This window comes from Oncorhynchus kisutch, linkage group LG8, assembly GCF_002021735.2.
Source record: "Oncorhynchus kisutch isolate 150728-3 linkage group LG8, Okis_V2, whole genome shotgun sequence".
NCBI classification, from domain to species: Eukaryota; Metazoa; Chordata; class Actinopteri; order Salmoniformes; family Salmonidae; genus Oncorhynchus; species Oncorhynchus kisutch.
This window is the reverse complement of record NC_034181.2, coordinates 60677310-60700289: the sequence shown is the minus strand read 5'-3', so window position 1 is coordinate 60700289 and position 22980 is coordinate 60677310. Positions and strand designations below refer to the sequence as shown.

Here is a 22980-nt window from a genome sequence, read left to right as displayed (position 1 = left end):
GTTCATTCTTCTTTGGTGAATAGACTTCAGGCTCCTGCTTTAAACCAAATTATAACGACATAGCTTTGTTTTATTGATCTAGAAATAAATTGTCACAGAGGGTCACATGTGGCTGGGTTGAATGAGATCTCTCTGCTCCAGAGTAGTTCATTCAAGTTTGGTTAAATAAGAATGTGTGCACACATCCACCCCAATAGAGAAATAAATGAATCTTATGCATGGTGTTATAGATTATTTTTAGAATAAACTATTGTTTGAATAAAACTATTATTCTCTCTCCCGTCTCACTCACCTACCTTTGGTGATCCTTACTCTGCATCTCTGTCTTCCTTGTCTCTCTCCCGTCTCACTCACCTACCTTTGGTGATCCTTACTCTGCATCTCTGTCTTCCTTGTCTCTCTCCCGTCTCACTCACCTACCTTTGGTGATCCTTACTCTGCATCTCTGTCTTCCTTGTCTCTCTCCCGTCTCACTCACCTACCTTTGGTGATCCTTACTCTGCATCTCTGTCTTCCTTGTCTCTCTCCCGTCTCACTCACCTACCTTTGGTGATCCTTACTCTGCATCTCTGTCTTCCTTGTCTCTCTCCCGTCTCACTCACCTACCTTTGGTGATCCTTACTCTGCATCTCTGTCTTCCTTGTCTCTCTCCCGTCTCACTCACCTACCTTTGGTGATCCTTACTCTGCATCTCTGTCTTCCTTGTCTCTCTCCCGTCTCACTCACCTACCTTTGGTGATCCTTACTCTGCATCTCTGTCTTCCTTGTCTCTCTCACGTCCATCCTGTCTTACTCATCCCTTGTTTATCTCCGACGTCCTTTCCACTCTTTCTCCATTCATATCCTTCACCTTCTCCATGCCACTCTCTTTAACCTCATCCTTCATTCTCTTCTACCCTGGCCTCCTGCTCTCCCTCCACTTCTTCCTCCTTTCTCTCTCTCTCTCTCTCTCTCTCTCTCTCTCTCTCTCTCTCTCTCTCTCTCTCTCTCTCTCTCTCTCTCTGTCTGTCTCAGATCTCCTACTCCCTGCTAAACGACCGCAGTGGGGACTACCAGTACTTCCGGATTGATCCTGAGCTGGGCTCCATCTACACAGAGACCGTGTTTGACCGTGAGACCAAAGGCTCCTACCTGCTGGAGGTCAAGTCAGTGGACGGCTGGGAGTCAGCACGACCCGGGAAACATGGACAGCCCAACTCAGGTGAGGCCAGCTCAGATCAGCTCATCAGCTCAACAGGGCTGGAGAATGGTAGTGGCTGGTGACGAGAGAGAGAACAGCAATGCATGCAATATGCATGTATGCAAATTGTGACGACTTAGGAATACACTGTGCGCAATGTCTGAATGCATTTCAATACATTTGAAAAATGACCCCATTTTCTGGCCAGCTTTGGTACTACAGTAGGAGAGCTGGGGTTTGGAAGGCTGTTTCAAGACGTCATTTAAGTCTGAGCTGCTGCTTGTCTCTTTGGTGGGGAGGGATCGTCTCTCTCTCTCTCTACCCAATATGCGTATCTCTCCCCAGAGGGAACTCTCACCCGCTGATGAACAACCAGACAGGGTCTTAAGGAGAATGTATTTTTCATTCATATTATCATAGATTATTAAAAGTTGCTCTCAGAGGCGTCACTACAGACCCTGGTTCGATTCCAGGTTGTATCACAACCGGCTGGCCGTGATTGGGAGTCCCATAGGGCGGTGCACAATTGGCCCAGCGTTGTCCGGGTTAGGGGTAGGCTGTCATTGTAAATAAGAATTTGCTCTTATCTGACTTGCCTAGTTAAATAAAAAAATATCTTTAAAAAATAAAGAGGATTGGCGACTAGCGACTTCAGAGGGATGGAGACTCCTCCCAGAACACTGCTCTTTTGCTTAGCATGTAGGAGGAGTCTATAGGGCTTTACAGGGGGGAGAGGGGTGTGAATCGTGGGGGAAAAAACATGCAAACACACACACGTTCTCAATCTCTCTCTCCCTCGACTAAAGAGTATACTGAATGAAATTGGAGGAGCCCAGGAGTTGGGCGATGTTGTGATCGATGACAGCTGTTCAAAAAAGAAAAGAAAGAAGACTAGACACAAGGATAGAGGAGTATTGAGGAGGGGTCGTAAACACGACCTTGATGCAATAGCAGTGTTTACGGGGAAAGAGCAATCTGTCACGGTGTTGACGCTGCGTACTTGCCACGCTTCTCTGTGTGTGTCTGGAACACAGGAGAGGAGGAGACAAATCAATTGACGATGGCTGCATCTGCCCAACAGATATGTCCTCCTTCTCTTCTCCTCCGTCAGACTCAGAAAGGCGTACAAAGTTGGAGGTTGTGGCTTGTTTTGCTGCTAGGCTGCATTATCTCTGTGTTAAACTGCAAGCCCTCCTTGCAACCAGCTTACATAATTGATCTTATCTTGAAGAGTGTATTGCAAATTATGTTCCTTTTCATACTCATATCAAAGGGAGCATATTATATTGGGATGGACCCCACTCCCTCCTCCCCTCAAGGGTCTCTTTTCACATCTGCCTACGGATTGCTTCAGAAAAGAAAGAATCAGACGGAGAGAGAGGGAGAGATGTGAGGAATAACAGAGGGTGAAGATAGGAGGATGGAGGGAGAAATAGAGGGATAAAGAAGAGCGAGGGAAAGAGGGGGGGTGTGTGTGTTCAAGTTGACAGAATAAGAGCGGGACTGGCGTTTAATCTCTCACTCTGTGCTCTCTCTCTCCTTCCTTCAGACACGGCGTACGTGAGGGTTTTCATCAGCGATGTGAACGATAACAAGCCTGTCTTTGCTCAGACGGTGTATGAAGTCGACGTGGATGAGGATGCAGACGTGGGCTTTGCCATCCTCACTGTCAGTGCTAATGACGAGGATGAAGGTAAGTGGTGGAGAGGGAGGAAATACTTCCCTGTCATTCACACTCTCCCGGGGCTCAGTGAACGTGTGAGAGGTTACGAGGGCTCTCCATCTATCCTCAGGTCATGACCCTGAAAAAAACAGTAGGGTTGAGATGCCCTAGTTGTCATCAAGGCAAAGGGTGGCTACTTTGAAAAATCTCAAATATAAAATATATTTTGATTTGTTTAACACTTTTTTGCTTACTACATTATTCCATATGTGTTATTTAAAAGTTGTTATGTCTTCACTATTATTCTGCAATGTAGAAAATAGTAAAAAATTAAGAAAAACCCTGGAATGAGTACAGTAGGTGTGTCCAAACATTTGACTGATCCTGTATATTTCACATCGATTTCATGTTATAGATTGTTGGTGTGTCATATAATTTGTCAAGGTACTGCAGTGTATACATAATATAAATCAGCTTTTCTTTTCATACAAACTGCATAAGTCTCCATGTGGCTTCCCCAATAGCTCAGAACGGACATCCTTAACATCCCAATAGGCTCATCAACTCCCAGGCCAGGGACTGCACACACACAGCACACAGGAACTCTACTCTCTCTCTGCAGCAAGCCCTATAATAACTCTCCTCCTATGGGCACCATCCATACCCCTCTCCCATCCATCTCAACCTATACTAACACACTGTCATTTATTCACCTGACTCACCCTCATTCAGCCGGCTCTAGCTCACACGGACCGCTACAATAAATCCATTGTGAAGCATATCATCACCTTCGGTGCTGCGCCAGCTAGCTAGCACGGTGAGGGCTCTTTATCAGTCCGCTATGGGAATAGGAGAGGAGGGGAGAAGGGGGGCGTAGCTTCATATTATCAGACATTTATCATGTCGGAGCGCGTAGGCCTGTGGAGCAGCAACCACCTCTCTGTGATGAATGGGCTCGGCCGCGCCGCCAGCTCCATCTACGCAATCTCAACACACAGTGCCCCTCGTGAGGGGACAGTCTCCGGGCCACTTTGGGTAATAAAGCACACACACGGGGCCAGCTATGCTGATGGGCCGACACCCCAAGCAGATTATCACTACTGAGGGAGCCAGGGAACTAGGAACACAGAGAAAGAGAGAGAACAGAGTGGGAGAGAGAGAGAGAGACAGTGAGGTCTTTTTCCTTTACTGTGCTGATAAGAGTTCCTGGAAGTGGAATCAGATCGTTTCTTTTTGTTCTCCTCCTGTCAGCATAACAGCTTATAGCCAGGGGAAGTGGGACGTTTTTTTTTTAACACGTACAAGTGGGAATAGGATTTCTTGTGTTTGTTTTTTCATTTAGTTTGTTTACACTGCGTTGCTCGCTCTGTGCATGCATGGTCTCCACTGGGATTTGAACTCAGCACTTTGAAGGGGGAAGGAAGCTCAAATGAAAACATATCTATTCACAGGTCATTCTAATGTTTCATTAGCACTGTTGCCAACACAACAAAATACTCAGGATTAGGGATTACTGCTCTGCTCTGTTCTGGCGTCCTCACTTTCATGTTGCAAATAACCTATGAATATCTTTTCTTTGGAGATTCCTCCATTCTCCCTCTCTTGAGTTGTAATGTATTGAATCTGACTGAGACTCCATTGAGTCTCCTCTCAATTATTGGATTCTGTATATAACTCCTGATCAGCTAATAAACCCTATTACAATTGCTTTGTGATGCATAAAAATGAAGAAACTTCCTGAAATGTCCAGCAGAACTGTTACCTGGATTCAGTCAGAACTCATTGGAAAACTAAAACGTTGATTCCTGAAAAATGTTAGCTATATATGTTAAATGATATGTATGTGATGCTCATGGTGTCCATATTCTGCTTACTACACACGTCTTAGTTACCACATCGTTCTGTTTAGGCGCCAATGCTAAGCTGCGCTACCAGATCACGTCTGGCAACACTGGTGGGGTTTTCGACGTGGAACCAGAGGTGGGCACCATCTTCATCGCCCAGCCTCTGGACTACGAGCGGAACAAAGGCTACAAGCTGCTGGTGCTGGCGTCGGACGGGAAGTGGGAGGACTATGCGGATGTGATGGTCAACGTGGTCAACAAGAACGACGAGGCGCCAGTGTTCACTGTCAACGAGTACTACGGTTCTGTGACTGAAGAGCTGGATGGATCGCCTGTGTTCGTGCTTCAGGTATGTGTGAAACGCTCATTGAGTCACGCAGTCATCTTCATTTGTCACGTTATTGTGGCAACAGATACAAGTGATCTATTAAAGTCATCACATGTGTTAGCAGAAAATGAGGGAGAATCGTACGATATCAAGGATCAGACTTCTGAAATCTCGTGAGAGTATTTTGCCGCCAACTCAACCGTGTTATACAACTCTGTCAACGTGACAGACTGACATTTTGTCATTCTGTTATCATTTGAACGCTTTTCCCTCAGTATCTCAAGAGCTTAACATTATAAGGCTCTATCTGCATTTTGGCGAAACTGAGTTACTTGCATGGCGTTGCTTTGTCAAATATTCTGTACCCACTGCATACCCTAATTCAAGTTCAAAAGAATACAAGATAACAATCATTCCAACCAATTATCTCGGAATCATCTTTTTGCAGATGGAACCTTATAATTCCAAGGTCACACAATTCTGTCATTCAAAATGTGAGTCATTGTGCACCAGGAGGTTACAGACACTCTATTTCCAAAGCCTTTATGTCCTCAGACTGAATTGCATGAGATGACATCATGCTATTTCATAAGGTTCTTCAGACGGGACATCTGGTACTAGCTTTAGACCATTAGCAGTTTCCCCTCACCACTCATTGGTTTCATTTCACCTACAGTACCTGACGCTCTGCAATTCTCATGATAGATTTAAATTCTCGTGGTAGATGTTGCTCTGCCTGGGGATTGATTTGGGGCTGAGGTCAGGAGAGTGAAAGTTGTGCACGTAACCGATAAACTAGAGTTGATCACTGTGCAGAGCAGGTAGGTGTGAAGTTAACACTTCAACCAACCTGATGGATGACACCAAGTCAGCAAGCTTCAATAATTAAACAGTGCTGAACTCCATAAAAGAAGTTTGCAGGCTGCAGATTAAAAAGCTTCACAAGCACATTCCCTTTGATGTTGTAGGTAACTGCTACTGACCCAGATAAGGATGCTGACCAGGAGGCCCTGCGGTACTCCCTCCATGGCCAGGGAGCCGAGAGCGAGTTCATTATTGATGAGGTTACAGGGAAGATCTATGCTCAGAGGACTCTGAACCGGGAGGAGCGGGCCGTGTGGAGGTTTGTGGTCCTTGCCACAGATGAGGGCGGCGAGGGCCTGACCGGATTCACTGACATCATCATCAACGTGTGGGACATCAACGACAACGCGCCCATCTTCACCTGCGCCCCCGATTGTCATGGCAACGTGCCGGAGAACTCTGCCCCCGGCACCTCTGTCATGGAGATGACGGCCACCGACCTGGATGACTCGGCCGTGGGCCAGAACGCCGTGCTGTCCTACAGGATTGTGGGTAATACGGGTACAGGTGGCGGCGGCTCTGACATGTTCAGCATTAACCCGTCCACGGGCACCATCTCGGTGGCAATGAGTGGCCTGGATCGGGAGCAGGCAGAGACCTACCTGCTGATGGTGGAGGCCAGGGACGGGGGTGGCATGACGGGCACGGGTACCGCCACCATCAGGGTGACAGATGTCAATGACCACGCACCCAGATTCACGGAGCGATCCTGCCTCGCCAGGGTTCCTGAAAGCAGTGAGCCCAACGCGGTGGTGCTGGAGCTGTCTGCTGAGGACTGGGACACAGGCGAGAACGCCCAGCTCACATTCAGTGTGGTGGCAGGAGACCCAGAGCAGAAGTTTTCCATGGTGAGCCAACGGCAGGAGCAGCGTGGCACCCTGAGGCTGAAGAAGAGGCTGGACTACGAGAGGCCCAGTGAGCAGCGCTTCAACCTCACCCTGAAGGTCGAAGATCTGGACTTCTCCAGCTTTATCCACTGTGTCGTAGAGGTAGAGGACTGTAACGACCACGCACCCATCTTCATCGCGCTCTCCCAGCCGCCAGCGCCCCTGCCCGAGGACGTGCCCGTGGGCAGCAGCGTGGCCAGGCTGACGGCCAGCGACTCTGACTCAGGCCAAAACAAGGAGATCACCTACAAAATCCTCCACGAGTCAGACCCTCTGGGCCAGTTCTCTGTAGACCAGTCTGGTCTAGTCACTGTGATCAGCGCTCTGGACAGAGAGACAGCAGCGCAACACAACCTGGTCGTCCTGGCTTCTGACCACGGCTCTCCGGCCTTGACGGGCAGCGCCACCATTCAGCTGGCCCTGCTGGACGTCAACGACAACGGACCGGAGTTTGAGGCAACGTACGCCCCAGTGGTGTGGGAGAACGTCTCTGGTCCCCAGCTGGTCAGACTCAACCAGACTTCCACACTGCTGCGGGCCGTAGACCGAGACTCAGCAGAGAACGGATCTCCATTCTACTTCAGCCTTCCCTTAGAGCTACACCACAGCAACGACTTCTACCTGCAGGATAACGGAAACGGCACGGCCACCATCACAGCCCTGAGGGCCTTCGACCGGGAGAGGCAGAAAGAGTTCCTCCTACAGATCATCATGAGTGACAGCGGCCATCCACCCAAGACGGTCACCAACACTCTGACCATCACCATAGGAGACGAGAACGACCATGCTCACCAGACGGGAGAGAAGGAGGTTTTTGTCAACAGTCACAGAGGTGAGATCACTGCCATCATCAATACACTATAGCGCATGTATTCATGCATAGCACAGCACCGAGAGAACAAATTCACAAAGCAATATATGAATGAGGAGCAAATCATTTGACCCTCAGTCTGACCTTTTCCAGGGCTTGAAGGTTTTGCTTCAACTGGGAGTTTATGGAAAGAAACCATGTCTCTTTTGTTGTTCTGGCGCCTTTGTAGAGTAAGAGCTGCTATAGGTGCGAGCAATTAGGTATAGCTGATTCTCTTTTCTACTCTTCAGGGTTGACTATCTATTCCTGGTTTATACCTCTCCTTTCACAAAATGAGTCAATACATTTTGTTCCCCATTGCTGAAGTGCAGTGGAGAGTTGCTGGTAATATGTGTTGACTAGTTTCTTTCAGACACATTTTCTTGTTGCCTTGCAATGACCATGATGGCGTTTCTCTAGCTAGCTGTTTTCAGAACAGTGTTCTTTTTGACTATGCCTCTTCGTGACACACACACACAGAGAGACACACACCCTTGAGAAAATCTATGTTCTTTGCCGACAGGGAGGATGCCGACCACTGTCCTGGGGAAGGTCTACGCCCCGGATCCTGATGATTGGGACAACAAGACCTACGCCTTTGAGGGACATGTGCCCAAGTAAGAGATCCCTAGCTCTCTTCATCTGTATTTCTCTCTCTTTCCCTCCCTCCTATCGCCCTCTCTCAATGCGCCATAAACCTTGAGAGTGATGTCTCTCCCGACAGCCTCTCTGTCATTGATGTTGTGGACCTGCACCTGAGACAAAGGAGCGAGACGAGCAGAGCAGAGGAACCCTGAGCGACAGGGCATTTTTGAGACGTTTGCCTTGAGATCTCTGTGAAGGCTCAGCAGCTACAGCAGTGTTCGGAACATGTCATACCATGTGACACCTTCGACGGCCTCACATCCAGAAGCATGACGACTACCACTGCTATAGCCCTGCACTCACATACAGAAACTAAGATTGACTGTAGCTTTTTCCCCCCAGAGAATCTGTTCTTTCAACACACATAGCTACAGTATGTTGTTGAATCTATACAGAGTTAATATTTAATCTAGCATCTCTCATCTTCACTCGAGTAGAGAAACTTCTGCATTACTCAATAGGGAAAAGGTTGGAATCCAGTTGACTAATTTTGACACTTCATATTAAACACAGTTGGATTTGAAGATGATAAACCATCTCATCTCAATGTCTCCTTCACTATTTGATGTGCCTGGGATCTTGCTTTGATTCCCGGTGTAATCAAACTTGAATGAGCTCAATTACAAAGGAAGTATGAAGTCGTGGACCACAAGGAGTTGCTTCCTCTCATCTTTTGCTCTTATCCCTTTTATAATCTCCCCTTCCCTCCCCTTCTTTCGTCTATCCTCTCCTCCCTCCTCCCTCCCCCCTCCCCCTCTATCCTCTCCTCCCTCCTCCCTCCCCCCTCCCCCTCTATCCTCTCCTCCCTCCTCCCTCCTCCTCTATCCTCTCCTCCCTCCTCCCTCCCCCTATATCCTCTCCTCCCTCCCCCCTCCCCCTCTATCCTCTATCCTCTCCTCCCTCCTCCCTCCCCCCTCCCCCTCTATCCTCTCCTCCCTCCTCCCTCCCCCTATATCCTCACCTCCCTCCTCCCTCCCCCTCTATCCTCTCCTCCCTCCCCCCTCCCCCTCTATCCTCTCCTCCCTCCTCCCTCCCCCTATATCCTCTCCTCCCTCCTCCCTCCTCCCTCCCCCTCTATCCTCTCCTCCCTCCTCCCTCCCCCCTCCCCCTCTATCCTCTCCTCCCTCCTCCCTCCCCCTCTATCCTCTCCTCCCTCCTCCCTCCCCCTCTATTCTCTCCTCCCCCATATTTTCTTATTTTCTCTTCTTATATCCTCTCTCTCTTATCTATTCCTTCTTTTATTCTGCTGTTTTGAATCATTGTGTCTTAATCTCCTCGCTCTGGTTCCCAAAGTCTCTCAGTAATTTCTTCTCATTTATGTCAACCTAGTATTCATTCACAGTGGTGTACCACCAACTCTAACTACAGATATACCCCAGGCTGCTCATTTTACATGCAATATATGAAGCATTGATGTTGCTGATGTAGTTTTTGATGCCTCCTCAGTTACTTCATCCTGAACAAGCGGACGGGATTCGTGATCATTAAGGAGAACACTCCCCCAGGCAGCTACAAGTTTCAGGTGTGCGTGTCAGACGGCGTGTGGCCAGATGCCGTCTCCGGGGTAACAGTGTATGTGAGGGAGCTGCGCGACGAGGCCATCTACAATTCTGGATCCCTGCGCCTGGCAGGTACACTACAGTACACAAGTCCTCTGAACCTTGACCTACTGTATGACCTGGGACACATCAGGGGTCGGAATGTTTTATATGGTGTCATGTTATCGTATGAAGATGATTTCTTATGTTTATAAGAATGTATATTTTCAAGATACAATGTATGGGTTAGTAACAGTGGAAACATGTCATTCTTGGAAGTATGTAATTCTGAATTATAATTAGACAATGTTTTACTTCCTCAGCACTTTCATTTTGGGCGTCAATTATAGTCAGATGCACCGCTTGTGTGTGTGAAAATGAAATATACTCTGGAAGAGATGGTCTATGGCTGAGGGGATTTTATGATTTCTGAGATATTTAAATGAAAAGAGAGAGAGAGAGAGAGGAATAGCGGAGGGAGTCATGGCTCATATAAGCTGATAAAGGGATTTGCTTCAAAAAAACAGCAGCAGGCAATGTAGTCACACCAACCAGGAGCCGTTACATTACAGCTGGTGATTATATACGATGTAACATTATTTATTTAAAGGGAACTGGGTAAACAGGGCGTTTGATAATATGTACTGTAAGTGATGAAAATGGAACCAAAATCTTCCGTAATCAATGTTTGTTTGCACTCTGCTTCAGTCCATTTCATCTACAGTAGAGCCGCTTGGTTTCGTAAACTTCTTAGCCGGGTATTTCGAGTGCATCCTCTAAATGACAACAATATCCACTGCATTTAGAGAGCTGGAGAGTTTGTATTGATCGAAATGGCTCGTGGCATAAAATGTCTGCTGAAGGTGAGTGTTATTGGAAGCAATATGGCAACAACTGCTGTAGTGCTGAGAACTGAACCAGACTCAGACGCTCAACCTAGAGTGCAATTACCCTAATCAGTCCTGAGACCCCAGCAAGACTGTATTCATCTGACTTATCCGCAAGCCCATATATTTATCCTCACAATGGAGTGTTTTACCAGTTTCTGTTTTAGGGAAACCAGGGCTACATGTAGTAGAATTTGACATGAACAGTTGTGTTTATGAGTTTTACTGGCAGATGTCAATAATAGAACAAATAAGGTCTGCCAAATCAAAAAATTGATAAAAATTAGTTGATATGAATATTGTAAGTACATAAATTGTTTCCTCAGTGGGAAATGATTATCCAACGAGTCAGTTTCGACTGTTTCAACTGTGTGGCGTTTCCCTAGAAGAACCCCTTACCTTCGAATGACTCTCGAGTAGCGTGTGAGCATCATAGAGCAATGTGTGTGTGTTCGTGAGTGTCTCCGATTGTCATGGAGAGCTTTTAGTCGTTTGTTGCTTAAACCATTCGGACTCTACAGACGTTTTTACAGAAAGATCCGGGGCCTCTTCGAGATCCACCCTTGTCTCACAAACACCGATCTAGCTCAGCCCCCAGTAATCACACAGACGTGGTTGGTATCTACGGACGTAGAAGAAGTCGGCGATTCCAATGGTACAACCCCGACGTCCGTAGCTGAAACACACAATGTTTAAACAGTGTTAGAAGTCCACAACCGTGCGGTGTTACAGTGGGACACATTGGGTTAAATATACATCTGTAGACACAACCCAGGAAATGTTAAATGTCAACACCAAGACTGCCCCCAATCCCAAATGCATTTGTAAACAGCAATTACCTGAAGGTAATTGGGATTCTGAAAGCCATTTTCAGGTTATTTCACAAATAAAGCACTCTGTAAACATTCTCATGGATTCCAAGTCTGAAGGATTATGTAAAATTCAACTTATAGTATTACTGACATAGCTTCCTTGACATTTTAAATCCCATTTCAAGAACAAATGTGGAAGGCAATAAGGACATGTACTGTTAAATCTTATTCTGGGAGATTAAGGCTCTTTGTGGAAAACTTGCAGGAGAAAATGATTGAAAGGTGAAATGTGTGATAAATAGTGAATCCTTGAGATGCCCACACCAGTTCACATAAGCATATATGACATCTTCAAAGAAACACACACACACACGCACACACACACACACACACACACACACACACACACACACACACACACACACACACACACACACACACACACACACACACACACACACAGTTTTATTTTTGTGAAATTTCAGGACTTTTGGGGGGAGTAAAAATGTTTGACCATTACAAATCCTATTTTCCCTAACCCCTAACCCTTTAACCTAACCCTTTAACCTAACCCTAAACCTAACCCTAACCTTAACCCTAACCTTAACCCCAAAACCCTACATTTAACCCTTAAGCTTAAAATAGCAAATTCAGGACATGAAGAAATATTTTTGTGTTATTATTGTTTTCCTACCTTGTCAGGCCATCCAGGTGAATTATTAGGACATTAGGGTCCTGGTAAAGGAAGGAAAAGGGTAGGAAAACAAGTACACACACACTCACTCTTTTTCGCTCTCTCGCTCAAACGCACAGTCCTCTGGGTAATGTCTCGTATGTGGGATAAAGAACTTTGAAACAGCTTGAGTGTGTCTTTTTCTGGCTGGGAGATTAGTTAGAAAAAGTTTCACATTTAATCCTTCATTCCATTCTCCCCCTTCCCTCCCTTCTGTCTAACTCTGGGGCCCACCTCACCTGTTTGCATCTCTCCTGCTTCCTGCTTCATGCAATCAATAAAAATAGAAATTGGAAAAAATATCTTCAGTTCACCTCTGGGATTAACACCAATACTAACCTCTGAGTCTGTCTCAAGGTCCTATTGACCCAGTCAACTGAGACCCTCTACTCTGTCACCATCAGTGTGTCTGTCTGCTGACCTGACATGACAGGGGCATGCTAGTCTCTTTTAATGGAGGTAGTTTGTATTTACTGTGCCTTACGTATGTATTTGGACAGTGAAGCTAAAATTTGGCTCTGTCCTCCACCATTTTGGATTTGAGATCAAATGTTTTATATGAGGCAACAGTACAGAATGTCACCTTTTTATTTGAGGGTATTTTCATACATATCTGTTGCACCACTTAGAAATCAATGCACTTTATGTATCTAGTCCCTCCATTTGTAGGTGTAATAATTATTTTGACAAATTCACTTTCAGTTTAGTCAAACGTTTAGTATTTTGGTCCCATATTCCCAGCACACAATGACTACATCACGCGTGTGACTCTACAAAGTTATTGGATGCATTTGCAGTTTGTTTTGGTTGTGTTTCGGGTTGTTGTGCCCAATAGAAACGAATGGTTAATAATTTAGTGTGTCATTTTGGAGTCACTTTTATTGTAAATAAGACTAGAATATGTGTCTGAACACTTTTACATTAATGTGGATGAATTAATCATGAAAGTTAAAGATGAAAGTGACTCCAAAATGACATTACATTATTTACAATTCATTTCTATTGGCCACAGCGTAATCCGAAACAGAACCACAGCAAATTGCAAATGCATCCAGCAAGTTTGTAGTCACAAGCTTGATGTAGTCATTGCATGCTAGGAATATGGGACCAAATACGAAACATTTGAATTAATGTTATATACTGTAAGTGAATTTGTCCAAATACTTATGACACCTTCAAGGGTGGGAACTAGATACATAAAGTGCTTTCATTTGAAGAGTTGAATTCCAAAATACTATCCATTTTAAGAAACGTTGGTGAATTAGATTTGATTGTTTTGATTGTTTAATAGGCATCCCGTCAGCGGGACACCTGTCGACAACATCCGGTTATTTATTCAAATAAATAATCGTAATATTAAACATTTATCAACATACAAGGATCTAATATCATTTAAAAGCTTAAATCCTTGTTCATCTAATTGCATTGTCCGATTTACAATAGGCTGTACAGCGAAAGCATACCATGCGATTGTTTGAGGACGGCGCCCCACATCAACATATTTTTCAACCAGCACAGGCTTTATAAAATCACAAATAGCGATTAAATAAATCACTTACTTTTGAAAATCTTCCTCTGTTTGCCATCCCAACGGTCCCAGCTACAACATTAATGGTAATTTTGTTGGATAAAATCCTTCTTTATTTCCCAAAAAGTCTGTTTAGTTGGCGCCATCAATTTCAGTAATCCACTTGTTCAACATGTAGACAAAGGAATCCAAAAACCTACCTCTAAACTTTGTTCAAACAAGTCAAACTACGTATCTAATCAATCTTCAGGTACCCTAAAATGTAAATAAACTATAATATTTCATACGGAAAGAAGTAAGTTCAATAGAAAAGTAACAGTGCGTCTCCTCTTCGTCACACGCCCACAGACTGATTTCAAACTGTGACTCTTTGTACCAAAACTCCAAATTCTTCCTCGTTTTGGAAGAAACAAGCCCGAAACCTTGAACAAACACTGTTGACATCTAGTGGAAGCCATAGGAATTGCAATCTGGGAGTTTGAATTGCATAAGACCCATAGCTTTCCATTATTAGAGCCTGGGACCAAAAAAAAACATATTAATTGTGTCATAGTCTCATACATTATTTTAACATTTCTACAAACTTTAAAGAGTTTTCTATCCAATGCTACCAATTATTTGCATATCCTGGCTTCTGGGCCTGAGTAGCAGGCAGTTTACTCTGGGCACGTCAGTCAAGCGGAAATTCAGGAAAATAGACCCTAGCCCCACGATGTTTTAAAGAATTGAACATCTGTCGATGGACTATAGACAATTTATTGTTGAAAGTCAGCAGACATGCAGTTGGCATGTTACTGATAGTCCATTGGTTGATGCTCTACAAGTGTTACCATACCCTTAAATATAGAACTTGTTATCTAATATCCAATAGCTTCACTGTCCAAATAAATACTTAGGGGGGTGTATGTACGTGTCTTTGTTTTGTGTGCGTGTGTGTGTGCGTGTGTGTGGGTGTGTGTGTATCCCCCTAATGCCCGTGGGAAGGAGAGTCAATGTGATCATTGCATTGGATCAAAGCCAGGTGTAAATCTGTCCCTCCATGTTAAAGACAGTCCCTGCCTGTCTCCCACAGCACTGGTAATGAGACCAGACAGATGGCTGCAGCATCCCCTCACTGAGCTCCATTTCCATTCTCTTATTGTCAATCTAGGATTCCTCCCTCTGTCTGCTCCCATGGCCTTAATCACACTGAGCAACACTGACACTCCTCGGGACCTAATGATCCCAGATTGACACAGCTCAGGTGTTCCCAGCATGACACTTAAAGCCTGCCGTCAGCGCGGGGATTAAGAGTTGGAGAGATGAGAGCACACAGACACACTACACATTGTCAGAAAGTTACACACACACTCACATATTTAGTCAGACAGTTACACACACTAAACTTTGTAGAAACAACCAAATTCAAAAACATGCATTTATTTAACGTTCCATTCATCAGATATGACTATTGGAGCCATCTCTCTTATAACTATTTCTAACTATGTCACTGATATCATTAAAATTGGATGAAATCTATTTTCCTTTCCTTTCTACCTGTCTCCTGTGTGCTAAAGAGTTTCGATTGGAGCAGTAGGGGGACCCTGTCTGTGTCAAACAGGGCCCAGGGGACTGAGGGGTGTGGGGGTGGGCAGAGGTCAAGCCCAGGGCCCCTGCTCCAGCCCCAGCTCCCCTCTCTCTCCTAATCCCATGCTAGAAGGTGTCGGCTCAATTAGAGGAATCCTTGACTCAGGGGAGAGACGGCCTCGGCTCAGGAGCTCTCTCACCTTGGCACCCTCTCCTTGGCAACTCTTCCAAATTGAGGTTGAAGGCTGTTCCGTCCCCCCCCCCCCCCCCCTCAATATCCCTGACATAGCCAGAGGGGTCTTTCTGTGTGAGCGTTGGCTGTGACTGTGACAATGTGTAGCAGGGATGGGTGGTGTCTGTCTTGCTGAGCCAGGGCCAGTGGCTCTCGGGCGGGGAGAGGGGTGGAGATTGACAGGGCCTGTCTGGTCAGGTCTGGGAACACATTTTGTTTATTGCCTGTAAGTTTCTCCTGCTCATTGAAGAGATTTGGGGGATGCATTAATTTAGCCTCGGAAAACGAGAGGGACGAGTCCTCTGGCATATGTTCTATTCTGAACTTGTATAACTTTGTTTGTTTGTGTGTCTATGTGTGGTGTGTTGCAGACATCACAGCGAAGGAGTTTATTGAGCAGCGTGGTAGCTTGAGGAGTCGCTATGAACTGCTGGTGGACTTCCTGTCAGAGATGTTGGCGGTGGGCGTTGATGACATCAACGTCTTCAGCCTGATGGACGTCAGGGAGAGGACACTGGACGTGCGCTTCGCAGTGCACAGCAGTCCCTTCCTCAGAGCAGAGAGACTACAGGGATACCTCGCTGCTCACAAACAAAAGGTAATGATGACCCTGGAAGTGATCCTGTTGAATACACTATGATTTGGTTTGAGTAAGAAAATGACAATAAAAGAACGATGGTGTGATTATTTTAACGAGCCTCACTCATTAAGCATCAGAAGATGCAACCCTGACTTGACCCCACTGAAAATACACACAGGATTACTGGACAGAAGACATTTCCATATGTGGTCCAATTATGGAAAATACAGTCACTCAGGATTGTTGCCTATTTTGAAGAGAGGGGGATTTCAATCGAAAAAATTTGCAATATGTATTTGTGTAGCCTTCTGTTTTCCACAAAAATGTAACCCTCTAGTTTTTTTGAGCTGGTTTTATGTGGATGTTACATCATGGATTATGTAACATTGCAATGTCAATTACAGTATAATATATCTAAACTGCTCTTGTGGTGCTGTCAATTTGACTACATTAGTTATTGCAGTATTGGACTGTATTCACCAGGCCAGCTATAGATTATTGTGGGCTGTGGAGCCTTACAGTGTAGTTGTTACACAGGGACAATCTTTAAAGTTAAACCAGACCATTACATCGCCCAGTGGTTAACCGTGTTGGGCCAGTAACCAAAAGGTCGCTGGTTTGAATCCCTGAGCCGACTAGGTAAAAAGTCTTGAGCAAGGCACAAAACCTGTATTTGCTCTTTTAAGTCGCTCTGGATAAGAGAGTCTGTAAAATTACTAAATGTACAATTTCAAAATTGCAATCATCCTAATTACCCAACACTTAGTTTCGGCTTCCTTCTGTTCTGACATCTCTTCATTGAGGCGCACATTCACTTCCTCTTTCATGCAGTTGAAAGCTAGAGAGAAATAGTGTAGGGAGAGAAAGAGGGGGGGGGGATATACCGAGGTAGAGAAGGAGAGAGAAATCAGTGAAAGAGAGAACGAAAGACAGAAATAAAGAGAAAGGGAGAGAGAGAAGGAAAGGAGAAAGAGAGGTTGGGGATGCTTCAGGTGTGGCTTGTGGTTGGTCTGTGCTCTGTGATCTGGGTTTCGTGTGCCCCTCTGAAAAGACATCGATCACAATGAGATGTGAAGTGTGGCGAGGGAAGATGAGCGCGGAGAGGGAAATAGGGAGGGGGGACGGCTGCGGTTATTAAAGTTTGCAATTCTACAGTAATGCTCGGAAATATGAGAGACATAAATGGTATTTTCTCTCTCTCTCTTTCTCTGTTTCTTTCACGGCAATAGAGATTTCCCTTGCTGGTAGAGCATTTCAATTGTTAGTACACCCCTGACAGTTTTAAGAAAGAACATATTGGTTTGCTGTGGTTAAATTCATTGATATGTAGACCAAGTTCTATGTTCCTCTTGTAGAAGTAATAAAGTGTGAAGAAGAGAAGGGACGTTCTAGTTGATTTTGGAAAGTGAAAGGGGACCCTTTTGTGTTATAGATCTCTGCTTCCAGGCCTTTTGTTGTGAGACTTCATTTCTGAATTCTGTAATGTAAAATTGGTTGTCTGGATACATGGCCAATCCAAAAAGAATTATAAGTAAGTTGTATCGAAATATCCAAACATAGCCCTACATGCTCTTTGTCAGCGTCTTGCCAGTAGATGATATTGTGAAGGAAAATGCCTCCCCTAAGTCCCATAATATAAACTGTGTTTTGAAGTACACTACATGACAAAAATAATGTGGACACAGCATTCCAAAATCATGGACATTAATATGGAGTTGGTCCCCCTTTTGCTGCTGTAACAGCCTCCACTCTTCTGGGAAGGCTTTCCACTAGATGTTGGAACATTGCTGCGGGGGCTTCCATTAGGCCACAAAAGCGTTAGTGAGGTGGTCAGGCACTGATGTTGGGCGATTAGGCCTGGCTCGCAGTCGGCGTTCCAATTCATCCCAAAGGTGTTCGATGGGGTTGAGGTCAGGGCTCTGTGCAGGCCAGTGAAGTTCTTCCACACCAATCAGTCATTGTATGCTGTAATGTTAAGATTTCCCTTCCCTGGAACTAAGGGGCGTAGCCCGAACTATAAGAAACAGCCCCAGACCATTATTCCTCCTGCACCAAATTTTACAGTTGGCATTATGCATTCGGGCAGTGATTCATCACTCCAGAGAACACGTTTACACTGCTCCAGAGTCCAATGGTGGTGAGCTTTACACCACTCCAGCCGACTCTTGGCATTGTGCATGGTGATCTTACGCTTGTGTGTGGCTGCTCGGCCATGGAAACCCATTTCATGAAGTTACAGACGAACAGTTCTTGAGCTGACTGTGCTTCCAGAGGCAGTTTGGAACTTGGTAGTGAGTGTTGCAACCGAGGACAGACGATTTTTACAGAAATGTTTGTCTATGGAGATTGGCTGTGTGCCCATCAGCAATGGGTGTGGCTGAAATAGCCGAATCCCAAAATTTGAAGGGATGTCCACCTACGTTTGTATATACAGTGGCTTGTGAAAGTTTTCACACCCTTTGCATTTTCCCTATTTTTTTGCCTTACAACCTGGAACTAAAATAGATTTTGGGGGGGTTTGTATTATTTTATTAACACAAAATGCTTTGAAGAAGCAAAATATTGTTTATTGTGAAACAAACAAGAAATAAGACTGCAAAGTCAATACTTTGTAGAGCCACCTTTTGCAGCAATTAGAGCTGCAAGTCTCTTGGGGTATGTCTCTATAAGCTTGGCACATCTAGCCACTGGGATTTTTGCCCATTCTTCAAGGCAAAACTGCTTCAGCTCCTTCAAGTTGGATGGGTTCCGCTGGTGTACAGCAATCTTTAAGTCATACCACTGATTCTCAATTGGATTGAGGTCTGTGCTTTGACTAGGCCATTCCAAGACATTTAAATGTTTCCCCTTAAACCACTAAAGTGTTGCTTTAGCAGTATGCTTAGGGTCATTGTCCTGCTGGAAGGTGAACCTCCGTCCCAGTCTCAAATCTCTGGAAGACTGAAACAGGTTTCCCTCAAGAATCTCCCTGTATTTAGCGCCATCCATCATTCCTTCAATTCTGACCAGTTTCCCAGTCCCTGTCGATGAAAAACATCCCCACAGCATGATGCTGCCACCACCATGCTTCACTGTGGGGATGGTGTTCTCGGGGTGTGTTGGGTTTGCGCCAGACATAGCATTTTCCTTGATGGCCAAAAAGCTAAATTTTTGTCTCATCTCACCATCTTTCATATATTTGGGGAGTCTCCCACATGCCCTTTGGCGAACACCAAACGTGTTTGCTTATTTATTTTGTTAAGCAATGGCTTTTTCTGTCTGCACTTCCGTAAAGCCCAGCTCTGTGGAGTGTACGGCTTAAAGCTATCCTTAAAGTGATCCAATCTCCGCTGTGGAGCTTTGCAGCTCCTTCAAGGTCATCTTTGGTCTCTTTGTTGCCTCTCTAATTAATACCCTCCTTGCCTGGTCCGTGAGTTTTGGTGGGCGGCCATCTCTTGGAAGGTTTGTTGTGGTGCCATATTCTTTCAAATTTGTAATAACGTATTTAATGGTGTTCCGTGGGATGTTTTTTTTAATAACCCAACCCTGATCTGTACTTCTCCACAACTTTGTCCCTGATCTGTTTGGAGAGCTCCTTGGTCTTCATGGTGCTGCTTGCTTGGTGGTGACCCTTGCTTAGTGGTGTTGCAGATTCTGGGGCATTTCAGAACAGGTGTATATATACTGAGATCATGTGACACTTTGATTGCACACAGGTGTAATTTATTGAACTAATTATGTGACTACTGAAGGTAATTGGTTGTACCAGATCTTATTTAGGGGCTTCATAGGAAAGTGGGTGACTACATATGAATGCACCACTTTTCCGTCTTTTTTAAATGTAATTTTTTGAAACAAGTAATTTTTTTCATTAGACTTGACCAATTTGGACTATTTTGTGAATGTCCATTACATAAAATCCGAATGAAAATCCAGGTTAAATACAGGTTGTAATGCAAGAAAATAGGAAAAACACCACGGGGGATGAAAACTTTTGCAAGGCACTTTATAGTGCTTTGAATTGTGAATAGGTGTAGTGGCGGAGTGTAGTGGAGTGTAGTGGTGGAATAGTCATGGGGAGAGGGAGCCCCTTTGTTACTTTTAAACAGTGTTTTTTTACTGCCCCTGATCTCTGACAGCCCATCACTACCCTATTTCCCCATGTATGCCCTTCTCCTCTTTCTGCTCTCTCCCAGTCTGTGTGTGTCTCTGGCTTTGAACACTCAAGATCCCCCTGCAGCCTGCTGGGTTTGAGGAAGTGGAAATCTCAGTATGCCCCTCCCCCAAAGGTTATTCTCTCTTCTCCCTGTTTACCCCTCTATTTTCCTCCTCATATCCCTCTTATGCCCTGCTGCCCCCCCCCCCCCTCATCTCCCCCTCATTCCCTCCCATACACATACCCTGTGATGTGGCAAAGGCAGAGACACACTGACAGAAACAGACAATGCCTAAAAAACACGATATGAGAGACGCAGGGACAGGGTGAAGCAGAAAAAAACTTTTCTGGTAACACTTTCCATGAAGTCCATATGCATAATGCATTATACATGTTCTCATAATGCATTATACAGACAATTTTGGTGGGATTATGAGCATGTCCTTATTTCTATTACAGCATGTTGGATGACTGTCATTCAAATTCCATTCACCCAGTTCAATGTAACTGCGATAGGTTTAGGCTACTGCATGATACTCTAATTGTCCCTATACCCATCATGAGGTTGCTACAACCTAGCCTATGAATTACAGATTACAGCGTAGGTGCACACAGGTCGAGAGACAAATGTGAGGTGACAGACAGTGACATTCAGTACCACCTTGCACACTCTTGCCTGGATGTAGATGATATAGGGTGTAATCATTTGTCGAACACTTGCAAACAGGAGTTGATATTGGACAAATTCAGGTATGTTCGTCCCTGTTTTGTTCCATTTGCTTCCATTTAAAAAATAAACACAGTTCACTTTCATAGCAGCCACGTTGTATTCCTTCTTGCATTCATGCGGTCTACTTCCTCTCACCTCTTCCCTTGGCTTGTGGACTTCAATCCACAACACATCAGCTGTATGTGACCAGGCAAAATAACCTTTCCAAACCAAACCGCTACACACAGCCTACATCGTTCTCACCATATTAGCTAAAGCAACATCATAGTCAGCATAGCTAATAGAACTAATGTGTTAGTAAACCCGCTACAATCATGCAGTAACGTTAGTGTACAGTCAGTAAGCAGTTACACCAGTGGACCCTGGTGGCAATAAATTAGTAATATCAAAAGCTGACCTTGACTTGGAAGAGTTCCAGTGTTGTGTTGGAAAGTCATAGCCAGTTAGCTAACATAGCATCCCTCTGTTTGAGCGAGGTGTTTCAGTAGGCTAAACTAGCTAGCTAAGTAAGTGAAACTGAAAGTGAAAAAAACTGAGGAAATCTCTCTAACATAGCATCCCTCAGTTTTAGCTAACATAGCATCCTCTCTTTAAGCAGGGTGTTTCAGTAGCCTAAACTAGCTAGCTGCATTTATGAAATCTCTCTTTCTCTCTCTTTCTCTCTTGCTTCTCCTTCATTTTGGAGGAAATCAGTTTGTTCAAAACTGTTCAATTATTGTGTTTCTCTCTCTTTGAGTCAACTACTCGCCACATTTGATACTCTGCAGTTCTAGCTACCTGTAGTTTATGATTCCAGTTCTAGATTAGTTCTCTTATCCTTTGATTGGATGGACAACGTATCATTTTATGCTGCAAGAGCTCTGATAGGCTGGAGGACGTCCTCTCGAAGTTGTCATAATTACTATGTAAGTCTATGGAAGGGGGTGAGAACCATGAGCCTACTAGGTTTTGTATTGAAGTCAATGTACCCAGAGGAGGACGAAAGCTAGCTGTCCACCGGCTACACCATGGCACTACCCTACAGAGTGCTGTTGAGTCTACTGTAGACCTTCTTTGTGTAATAGTGTTTTTTAAACAGTTATTGGTGGCGTGATTATATTTAGCATGCTTCCTACCTTTGTTGGTTGCAGAGCAGGTGCTGCAGTGTTTTGTTGTTTAGAGGGATGGGTTTGTGACTGAAGGTTGTTTAAATCTAGATTCCATTTGGTTCTGGTTCCCAGTTTGACCACAGACAGTAACCCTGTGAGAAATAATTGAAAAACATTCAAATCAAATCAAAGTTTATTTGTCACGTGCGCCAAATACAACAGGTGTAGACCTTACAGTGAAATGCTTACTACAGGCTCTAATCAATAGTGCAAAAAAGGTATTAGGTAAACAATGGGTAAGTAAAGAAATAAAACAACAGTAAAAAGATAGGCTACATACAGTAGCGAGGCTATATAAAAGTAGTGAGGCTACGTACAGACACCAGTAAGTCAGGCTGATTGAGGTAGTATGTACATGTAGATATGGTTAAAGTGACTATGCATATATGATGAACAAAGAGTAGCAGTAGCGTAAAAGAGGGGTCGGCGGGTGCTGGGTGGCGGGACACAATGCAGATAGCCCGGTTAGCCAATGTGCGGGAGTACTAGTTGGTCGGCCCAATTGAGGTAGTATGTACATGAATGTATAGTTAAAGTGACTATGCATACATGATAAACAGAGAGTAGCAGCAGCGTGAAAATAGGGGTTGGGGGGGCACACAATGCAAATAGTCCGGGTAGCCATTTGATTACCTGTTTAGGAGTCTTATGGCTAGGGGGTAAAAACTGTTGAGAAGTCTTTTTGTCCTAGACGTGGCACTCCGGTACCGCTTGCCATGCGGTAGTAGAGAGAACAGTCTATGACTGGGGTGGCTGGGGTCTTTGACAATTTTTAGGGCTTTCCTCTGACACCGCCTAGTGTAGAGGTCCTGGATGGCAGGCAGCTTAGC

General features: G+C 44.8%; 1 protein-coding gene across 1 annotated transcript in view; it reads left to right on the top strand.

The window, feature by feature from the left end:
- LOC116374865 (neural-cadherin) overlaps positions 1-22980 on the top strand; it is a 203097-nt gene that overhangs the window by 130040 nt on the left and 50077 nt on the right. Inside the window, exons 15-21 of the mRNA XM_031830758.1 lie at positions 1015-1201; positions 2730-2873; positions 4753-5036; positions 5984-7598; positions 8140-8233; positions 9708-9892; positions 15929-16155. Coding sequence (XP_031686618.1) covers positions 1015-1201; positions 2730-2873; positions 4753-5036; positions 5984-7598; positions 8140-8233; positions 9708-9892; positions 15929-16155 — 2736 coding nt within the window. The remainder of the gene's footprint in view (positions 1-1014; positions 1202-2729; positions 2874-4752; positions 5037-5983; positions 7599-8139; positions 8234-9707; positions 9893-15928; positions 16156-22980) is intronic.